Source organism: Tympanuchus pallidicinctus, unplaced genomic scaffold, assembly GCF_026119805.1.
Source record: "Tympanuchus pallidicinctus isolate F22 unplaced genomic scaffold, pur_lepc_1.0 scaffold7, whole genome shotgun sequence".
In the NCBI taxonomy this organism is placed as follows: Eukaryota; Metazoa; Chordata; class Aves; order Galliformes; family Phasianidae; genus Tympanuchus; species Tympanuchus pallidicinctus.
In genome coordinates this window covers 13,252,042-13,261,434 of record NW_026294791.1, presented here as the reverse complement: position 1 = coordinate 13,261,434, position 9,393 = coordinate 13,252,042, and the positions used below count along the sequence as shown (strand labels likewise).

At 42.5% G+C, this 9,393-nt stretch overlaps 2 protein-coding genes across 2 annotated transcripts; one reads left to right on the top strand and one right to left on the bottom strand.

Annotated features, from left to right (window-relative positions):
- The first annotated feature begins 61 nt into the window (after positions 1–61).
- On the top strand, positions 62–2,946 carry GNG5 (G protein subunit gamma 5). The gene is made up of 3 exons (XM_052666026.1): positions 62–222; positions 1,026–1,181; positions 2,704–2,946. The coding sequence occupies exons 1-2, from the start codon at positions 142–144 to the stop codon at positions 1,149–1,151; spliced, it is 207 nt and encodes a 68-aa protein (XP_052521986.1). The 5' UTR covers positions 62–141; the 3' UTR covers positions 1,152–1,181; positions 2,704–2,946.
- Positions 2,947–3,666: 720 nt separating this feature from the next.
- RPF1 (ribosome production factor 1 homolog) lies at positions 3,667–9,163 on the bottom strand. The gene is made up of 9 exons (XM_052666025.1): positions 8,939–9,163; positions 8,807–8,863; positions 8,256–8,336; positions 7,749–7,844; positions 6,667–6,820; positions 6,059–6,141; positions 5,036–5,217; positions 4,825–4,951; positions 3,667–4,064 (listed from the first exon to the last, which is right to left on the bottom strand). Exons 1-9 carry the CDS (start codon positions 9,107–9,109, stop codon positions 4,023–4,025), a joined length of 993 nt encoding a protein of 330 aa, XP_052521985.1. The 5' UTR covers positions 9,110–9,163; the 3' UTR covers positions 3,667–4,022.
- Positions 9,164–9,393: the final 230 nt, after the last annotated feature.

Sequence of the window (9,393 nt, the reverse complement as noted above, 5' to 3'; positions counted from 1 at the left end):
CGCCCCGCGGCTCCCGGAGGCTCCGCAGCGCCCCCCGAGGCGGTCCCGGTCCCGGGGCGGTTGCGCAGGCGCCTCCGGGCCGAGAGTTTGGGACGCGCCGGAAAGTTGGGTCTGGGTGTGCCGCCTGCCGTCGCCGCCACCATGTCGGGCTCCTCCAACGTGGCGGCCATGAAGAAGGTGGTGCAGCAGCTGCGCCTGGAGGCCAGCGTGACTCGCGTCAAGGTGAGCAGGGGCCCGGGGCGGCCGTGCCGCCATTACCGCTGGGGGCCGCGCTCCACGGCGCCCCTCGGAGGTGGCCAGGCCGAGCCGCGGGGCAGAGCGAGCGGGGCAGGGCCGGGCCGGGCCGACGGCTCCCAGCGCCCCGACGACCCTACTTGGCTGCGGCGCGTAGTCCCGCGCCCCGGCTGTGGCACCGGAGGCCGACCCGCGCCCCGGAGCATCACCGCTGAGCCTGGCCCCGAGGGCGGCCGCGTCCCTTCCCTTCGCCCGCCCCTCCCGCTTCCCCCGGGCCGGCGGGGGCTGCGCTCCGTCCCGAGCCGGATGGCCGCGCCCCGCTCTCCCCTTTCATTTCTGTGCTCTGGGAGCGTCCGCTCCCGTCGGACTGCTGCTGCCCGAGGCGGAGTAGCAACAGGTTGCTTGGCCGGCGTCTCGGCCCTGCGCTGGAAAATGGAGGCTCCGCTGCCAGGCGTGCCGAGGACGTGTCACGGCGCTCCCGGGCTGCGGCTGGGCCTTGTCTCATTGGAGGCACTCCGAGAAAACAATCAGTCTTTGTGCGTTTAACAAAGCAACAAGGCTGTGTCTCCTCGAGACATAGCTTTTCTTTCACGTTTCATACCTAGAGGCTTTTTATCATTAAGTTTTCAATAATTTCTATAACTTGCTGACCGATAAACCAGAAAACGATTGTATGACATCTGCTTAGGGTGCACTGCTAAATCACTTACCAGTGTTGTATTTCTTGCTGCAATTACATCCCCTGCACAGTCTGATCAGTGAGTGCTAACACCAGCTCCTCCTACGCCCAGGTTTCTCAGGCTGCTGTGGACCTGAAGCAGTTCTGCCTGCAGAATGCACAGCATGATCCCCTGCTGACAGGAGTATCATCGAGTACAAATCCATTCCGTCCCCAGAAAGTTTGTTCATTTTTGTAATTACGTGGACTGCTTAGGTATCTTTCAGTGGTAAGTTCTTAAAGACTCAGACTTTCTTCTGTCATTAAAAACATCCTGCTTTAAGTGGGACTGTCTGTGTTTAAACCATTCCAAAGAGACGTCTGACTTGTACAGCTGGTGTTGATCTGGATCCCTGTTTTGGTCATTTCCTCCCAGAGTGGGAGGGTAACTCTGTACCAGACAGATTTCATAAGTGAGTAGTAGTTGGATGTTACAGGGCTCCAACCCGTTTCTGCTATTGTAGCCAAAGTAGTTGGGGGCCAGCTGTTACTGAGCTGCTATCTAGATTAACCTGGCTGTAATGTAGCTTTGCTGCAGTTTCCTTCTATGTTAAAAGCATCATTTCCTTTTTCTCACATAGGATTAGTTGCCTGAAGGGTTATGGAGTGAATGCCAATTGTAGCAGATAAAGCAGATTTTAGTTCTCAGGACTTTGTTTTTAAACTCTTAAGGAGTACTTCCCAAAGAGGTTAGGTTAGTGATGCTCTCAAAGGAGAGCCCTGTCTGCTACAGAAAATACCCTCTAAGTAAAAAGGAAATTACATAGGCCAAGAATTGTATCAACACCCAAATTCCCCTAGAATAGGCTACTACACAGATTGCAGTTTAAATAACTAGAAACTGTTAAGTACTCATTTGTACTTTCACTTTGAAACTTTCCTAGGTTCATTAACACTACTGCTGTCACTATGAAGACAATTGATCTGGCATTACCTAAAAATTCTGGTGATAAGACAGAGATCAGGTTTAGATTCACAGAAGTCTTATAAAGACTGAGTCACGGAGCTCTTCTAGAGTAGTTCTTCTGAAGTTTCTTTATTATGAATTTTATAAACTATTCATTTTTAGAAGATAACATTTCTGAACTGACTTGCCTTCCTAGTATTGTTCTTCAGCTTTAAGCAGTAATTCACATGGTAGAACAGGGTTAATATTTTTCTTAATTATTGCCCTTAAATGCCTTTTCTGAATTTGGAATAGAGCACTTCTTTTTGCTTATGGCTACAGGCAAAAGGCATTAGAATAGCAATTTAAGCTACTTGCATGGAACAAATTTTTTTTCTCCCTTTCACCTCTTGCAAGTACTTCCTCAAAACAGTGAATTTCTTAGTTGTAATCTTGCTGTTTATGAGATGAACCAATAGAGTTCATGCTTGCACAGTCTGTACCAACTCTGTAGAATGAAGAGGAAGTGAGATTTGTTAAGTTACCCAGACTCCCCCTGCTTTTCAGAAGTGAAGTAGATTCTCAATACTTCCATAGTCATCAAGCGACCAGAAACAACTTACTCTGCCCTCCTACTTAATTTGGCTTCCAGAAGATGCAGCATGTTGATTGTTTTGTTGTAACAGCTTTGATTATCTTCTTGTACCCCCTGGGGGATGGCTTCGTGGTTTTGAAAAGCTTATTTTATAATTTAAGTTCTACTAAATAACTGTAGAAAAAAAGGAATTTTTTTAAGTAGTATGCATATTCTTAAACGTAGGATTGCTTGTTATCTTCTAACCACCTCATTTTGTTTGTTTTTCAGATCTTTTAGCATCTTTTCCTAGCTGCTGATGTCTGTCGGGGCAGAGCGCCTCAAGGAGTGGCCTGGTTTGAAGTCTGTACAAAAGCTTAGCTTTCACGTGCCAAATCTAACTGTAAAATTGCTACTGTTGTCAAACCTCTTACCATCTACCTCTCCAAAAGAACCGTATGCTATTTACAATAATTCTGTTCATGAGGGAATCAGTTTTATATACCAAGCAAAAAATAAAAGTGTTTTGACTTAGTTTTGTGTTGAAGTTTATCTCAGAAGTTGGGATATGTTGACACCTCGTCAGCTACTGCATCATTTTTCAGCAGCTGAAGATAATCGCAAGAGCTTATCTTCAGGTGTTCTGTGGTGCTACAAATGTGCCTTGGGCTGATACTCTTAAGAACTTCATCACTAGTATGCTCAGAAGCATAGTAGAACAGGGAAAAACAGGTTTTGGCTCTTCTTTTATGATTGAACTACACAACTACAGCTAACTTTCCTTAAAGAGCAATTTGAGTCATTAGTGTACCTTTAGCCCCTTTATGTAAATACTAAAAAGCACTACTTAGGTACACAACGGAAAGAAAGTAATCCAAAAGAAAACGAATGTGCAAATCTAAGCCAGAACAAAAAGTTAATTCCACAGGTAGTATCAACTCAGTGATAGTTATCACTGCTGGAAAAAGCATTAAAAGATTCTAATGGAGAAAATCTTGTTCAGAGATCTCACCTGTTCTACTGAGCTTCATTTACTTCCTGGAAGCTGGCCTAATGATTTAACTGTTCTGAGTAAATATAAATCAGTCTGTATACAGCTTTCTCAACATCCTCCAGGCAGGATACTGGTGTTGGTTTGTTTTTTGTTTCTCTTGAAAACTAACACTGTTAGAGGTTTACAATATTTATTTCTTACCTGATTAAAACGTAGAATGACTCTGTTTAGCTGCTTAACAGGGAAGAAAATAAGCTGTATATGTGAAAATATTTTATTTTGAAAATATTTTTAACAGTTTTCAGTAAACACTGTTATTTACAGTACATCAGCAGTCATAGCAAAGCTTCAGTGATAACTGAATTACAGCCTTCTCTAGCATTACAATAGATCTTCCTGCTAAACTCTTTGTCACGTTGGATTTAGCTACAACCACAGAAGAAATAAAAAGATGCAGTTGTACTTAAACATTAAAAGTTTCTACAGAAACAGTTCATATTTTGTCTTTCTGCAGCCAGACACTGTTCAGTGTTATTACTAGTTGAATTTGAGATGATCCATAGTTCAAAGATACTGTCATATTTCTGGTCGTGAGCAGTTGGCAAGTAACTGTCCCTTACAAGTGAAATTTTCTTCTACTTGTGTCCATTTCTCGACGCTGAAATTTAAGAAAAGTTATTAACAGCAAATTCGTACACCAGTCTGCAGTGACAACTCAGGTTTACACTAATGCAGTGAAATGCACTACAGAGCAACTGAGTTATTGTAGTCAGCTTTTCAAGACAAGGGAGAAATGTTGGAGATCAGTTGTTTAGAAGCGTATATACAGACAGCAGTCACAGCATCAAACACACAACATTATACACATCATGGCCTACATCATAAACACTAGATTTTTTCTTCTGATGTAGCTCAAATACCATGGAATTGCAGTTGATAGGCAAAGTAACTACCAATGTCATTAACTGTTAACGTAAAGTGCACTTCACCTGAAGGTGTGATGAAGTCAGTGTTAATACTGAATGGAAAGTAAGAATTAACGTTTGAGGAAATAGCTTAATTGTTTTTACATTACAGTTCTAACCCTGACCTTGCAAAAAATGTTCTTAGTCAAGCTTACTAGGCTTCCAGTAATAGATCATACCAAGAGAGCATTTATCAGTTTTGCTTATATTGGTATATGTTCAAAACCTTACACAGCATAAGCAGTCATGATATACTGACACTCATCATCCTTGCTACATAGCAGAATGCTTTTACTTTACTTCTTTGACAAGAAGTAGTTCTCAGTGTTTCACTTAGGCATTTCTGTTTTGAGAACTGCACTTGAAGTGCTTTTCTAGGTTGAGATGTGTGGTCACATTTCATGTCAGATGTATTCTCTGTTCCCCAGCAGATTTAGTATAATTCAGACATACCTTATGAATCCATTCGTATTCTCCAAATTTGGAATCAAAGGTTCCCTTCTGAAGAGACCTCAATTTTAATGTAAAACGTGGCCCAAGTTCTTGAATTCCCACTTTCTTTTCACTCTTGAATATATACCTTGAAGAGAAAAAAGAAAAAAGATTAGTTGTTAAGCTATGTGAACAATATCTCTCATTCATGCGTTCTGGGGCAAGAAGTTACCTGTGGAATCTGAAAAAGATGTAGTCTCTCTGGTTGTGAAACGTAGCTACTTGTCTTCCAATGAACTGAGGATCATGTGGGAAGAGAGAAGCAAACATACGACCAATAGAATGGCCCAGTCGTGTTGTGAAATTATTCAGGATTACTTCGGGTGCATGTTCTGTGGGTTGTTTCCCCTTTCTCTGGAGTGAAAAAATGCAAATATTAGATGGTACGCAAAATTATTTTAATGTACTATCAAAGATAAGATTGAGATAAAATAGGGTGTAGACAACCAGGGCCTGATAATATGCCTAATTGTTTTTTGAAAAAATTTATACAAAGTTTGTAAGTAAGTAAAGCAGAAGGTGCTAACATAAGGATCTTTGGATTAACGATACAAACTTAATGAAAAAGCACAAAGTTGTGTATTTCCTCTCTGCTGCACTAATTGTCATTCCTGGCAGCACCCACTACAGTAAAGAATTAGGAGGCTGAAAATCTCTCCAGACATAGCAAGGAGGAATATCTGGAACAGCCTTTAGATGACATTTTAAAAACTACTTAATTCAAAAAAGAAAAAAAAAAAAACATTATACTGCAAGTCATCTTTGGCTAAGTAAGCAATACTTACTGTAGAACAGGTGACAAGGCTGTAAGATAAGAAAAACTAGGTTTTATTCAAGACTGGGAACTGCATTTATTGAAATCTTGTATAGCACTTACTTTACACACCCTGCTGCACATGTACTATACACGGGGTGTTAAGTATCCTGTATTAATGTTAGATGATATGGCTATATATGGCAGGCAGTCACATTCAGTGGGTAACTCTGAAACTTGAAATACACCGCTTATGGAAGTAGACTGTTACGGTCTTTAGCCTCCTGCCAGTTATGAAAAAGCATCTGTACACGATCAGATGAACTTTACAAAAGCACAACCAGTTTGGGCAGCTGAATGAACTGAACATAGTTATTGATAAACCAAAGTACAGGTTTTTTTTGTTTGTTTGTTTGTTTTAAGGTTTTGTTGGAGTCTCACCTTTATTTCTTTACGCAGACGGACGCTGCTCATTCTAAAATGAGCAGTCGGACCATCAGGAAGGTGGCTTAAAACAAGCCCATCTGTTCATAGAGTTAAAAAAAAAAAGTTTGTAAAATTTGAAATGTAATTTACGGAGAAGCACGTTCTGTTAAATGCGGTATGGTATCACCATATTACATCCATTAGCTATGCCTAATTTACAAGGTTTAGTTATGTTTTCCAAAATACATTCAGAAACTAGTTAGCTAGTGTTCAAACAGATCCATTAAGGTTTGTTTCAATAGCTAACCTGTTATATTCTGTCATCTTTTCAGTACTTATCAAGTCAGCAAAACTAAATGAAACTTTCTGGTCAGGAAGGGAAGCTAAGCTTACTGAAACAAACAAAAACAACAACAAAATTTAATAATTTCAAGTGCCACTAACCATCAGATACTTCAGTTGGCACAGTGATTTTTAACTCTGTAATTATCCTATAAACAGCAAAATGGAGAAAAAAAAATCCAGAATAAAGGAGATCTTAAGACACACACACTGAAGAAAAAAAGTTTCCCCTTAGCCTAAAGCTAACATTGCATTCAGTTTAGTATATACACAAAGGATACTTGGTATTTTGCGATCTTCATTAATGACAATTAGATCTGTGAAGTCCCTTGCAATACACTGTGGAATAATTCTTTTCAAAGCCAATCCTCTGCGATAGTAGACATGCGAGTTGGGTATAACAGAGGACAACTGTTCACAGAATCTCACTGTTCTCTGTAAAGCAGATGAGTTAAATCACAACGCAGTAAATACAGCAACAAACCCAAATACGAGGTGGGACAGAGGACTGCTCACTGACTGCTCTCCTTGATGCAAACTGAGATACTGGAAATAAAAAGCCATCAACAGGCTAACAAATTGTTTCATTCAGTTGCTGGAAAACTAATTTATTGGCAGTAACTGCAACACACTAGGGACAGCTTTTTGGAACGGATTGTTTTCTTTTCATAGTGAAATGGGAAAATTACAAAATCATAACATAAAATCGTTATTTTTAAGGATCTTGTTTTACAAGGCGTTGTTAGTACTTCAGTAGAAATACTGCCTCATGTACTATACATACATCTGAACTTCCAGAGAACCTGTTAAGAGATACACAGTTTCTTATTTCTAAAATCACTTTCTAATGGTTTTCACAAAGCGTCAGAAATCTTCCAAGTTAGGTAACGCACACCATCACATACAGGAACGTATACTTGAGCTTTTTAATGAAACAAACAGTGCTAAAGGAGCTAACGGACTGCATACACATAAAGTTTCCCAAGAGTCACTAAATTAAAAACAGCAGCAAAATAAACCCCAAGGAAATATCAAGTTCTGTAGTTTTTTCCTACATATGATTGTATGCAGTCATCATGGACTTATACATCATGTTAAACTTGGAGATTAGAAACCTTAGTTAGATTAAACCCATCTTGAATGGTGCTAGAACCCAAGAGACACTTTCTGACCAAAAAGAATCTAACAATTTAGCACAAAGTATCTCCTGCTCATCAAGTTTCCTTTGTCTCTACTGACAGCATACAAAGAAGTTGTGTTTTTTAAAGTCATTTCTATACTAAAAGTGTAATTAATTAATCACATGAAAACTTCGGTACTGTGCAACTGATTGCTCAGAACAATCTGAGCATGGCATACACACCCCACGAGGTCTGTCTGATGTTGTAATAAGAATCTTTGGAACTGTTTGTCTGTTGAAATATGGTGCAAATTCATCAGTCGCTATATCGAAAGCAACCTAGAAGAAAAGTAGGCTTGTCACATATTAAATAATTGAAGAACAGTTGTTCAATCTGATCTAATTTGATGAAATGAAGTTTAACAAGAGAAATCCCAGTTTGCAAGTTCTGTCCTATAACTATTTATTCTAAGACGTGTGGTTTTTGCATTTTAAACAGTCCAGAATAAAGAAAACTGACAGGTTTTGCCATCAATAGCTGTAACTTAAAGGACAATTATTTAAGGTAAATAATAAAAAAAGGACATCGTGTTTTGATGAATCCAGCACATGAAAAGTAAACCATTAACATCTTAACAGAAAAGTCAAGAATAATGAATTTTATCCATACATTTTAAGGCTCTTCTTTGTGGAAAAAAAAACAAACCAAAACAAAACAATTAACAGCATCTGCAAAAATTAAACAGTTACCTCTTCATCATTGGGATCTACAGTTGTTTCATCATAAATTCTCTGATTTTCAATAGTCTTTGGAATGGCTTTCGGAGGTGCCTAAAATAAACGTAGATTTATTAATGTAACACACTCACATCATTGTAAAGCAACACTGTAAAGTACTGCAAAAGCTACCACGAGACCGTGCTACCAGAAGATCTGTGTGCAACAGGAACATGCTGTCTTTGCACCCACAACTGAACGACAGCTGGGATGTAACAACGCTCACCCCTTTACTCGTGCTGCTGTTGTAGAATTATAATACAGGAACTTACAACTTCCTTCCAACCATCAATATGTTTTTGCAGTAGGTTAGGAAAAGAAGCCAATAAGGACAAGCAGACAACGGGTGTGCGCATGGTTTGGGCAGGCTGCATGACAGCAGATCAGCGAGGCACTGTGGATGAGAGCACGCCCGCGGCGATGCCCGCAGCGACCCCTCTGTCGGGCGCTGACAGGGCCCTGCTCGCACCGCCACCCACGACCCACGCAGGGCTCCGCCGAGGCCGCGCCCCACAGGCCCTCACCTTGTCCCCGAGGGCTTCTCGCTCCTTCCTCCTCTTCTTCTTGAGCGCCAGCTTCTCCTGAAAGGAGAGGGAGAGCCGTCAGCCGTCAGCCCGGTGCCCCCCGCTCACGGCGCCACGCCGGCCAGCGCCCACCTTCCTCTGCTGCTGTTTCCAGCGAAGGAACATGAAGTGCCGCCGCTGCTTGTTCTTGATCTCGGACACGCTGAAGGTCGGCGGGAAGAGGACTCGCTCCGGGGCCGCTGGTTCCACATCGTGCCCCGCCGGGCCCGAACCCAGGCCTGTCCCCGCGCCGCCTCCCGCCATGCCGCGCTGCGCCTCGGCCCTCTCTCGGCCCCGACCCTGTGCCGGGCGGCGCGCTCGGCGCATGCGCCGCCGGAAGGAAGGCGGGAACTTCCGGTGCGCATGCGCACTGAGCGTGACGTTCGGGGCGCTAGGCTCAGCGTGAACGGGTGGGGCTGGGGGCCGTCGTAGGGTGGGTGAAGTTCTCCCCGCCTGCGATTGGCAGGGCTGGCAGCCACCTGATCGGGCTGCCCAGCGCCCTGTCAGCCTCGCTCCGAGCACATCCAGAGATGGGGCACCCACAGCTG

Bases quoted from the DNA above. Each gene is read 5' to 3' on its own strand.
- GNG5 (XM_052666026.1), top strand. From the start codon at position 142: ATGTCGGGCTCCTCCAACGTGGCGGCCATGAAGAAGGTGGTGCAGCAG. The intron at 223-1,025 runs GTGAGCAGGGGC...TCCTACGCCCAG, and splicing joins CCAGCGTGACTCGCGTCAAG to GTTTCTCAGGCTGCTGTGGA.
- RPF1 (XM_052666025.1), bottom strand. From the start codon at position 9,109: ATGGCGGGAGGCGGCGCGGGGACAGGCCTGGGTTCGGGCCCGGCGGGG. The intron at 8,337-8,806 runs GTGAGGGCCTGT...CGTTTATTTTAG, and splicing joins GAGAAGCCCTCGGGGACAAG to GCACCTCCGAAAGCCATTCC. The intron at 5,218-6,058 runs GTGAGACTCCAA...TTTTCACTCCAG, and splicing joins GTCTGCGTAAAGAAATAAAG to AGAAAGGGGAAACAACCCAC.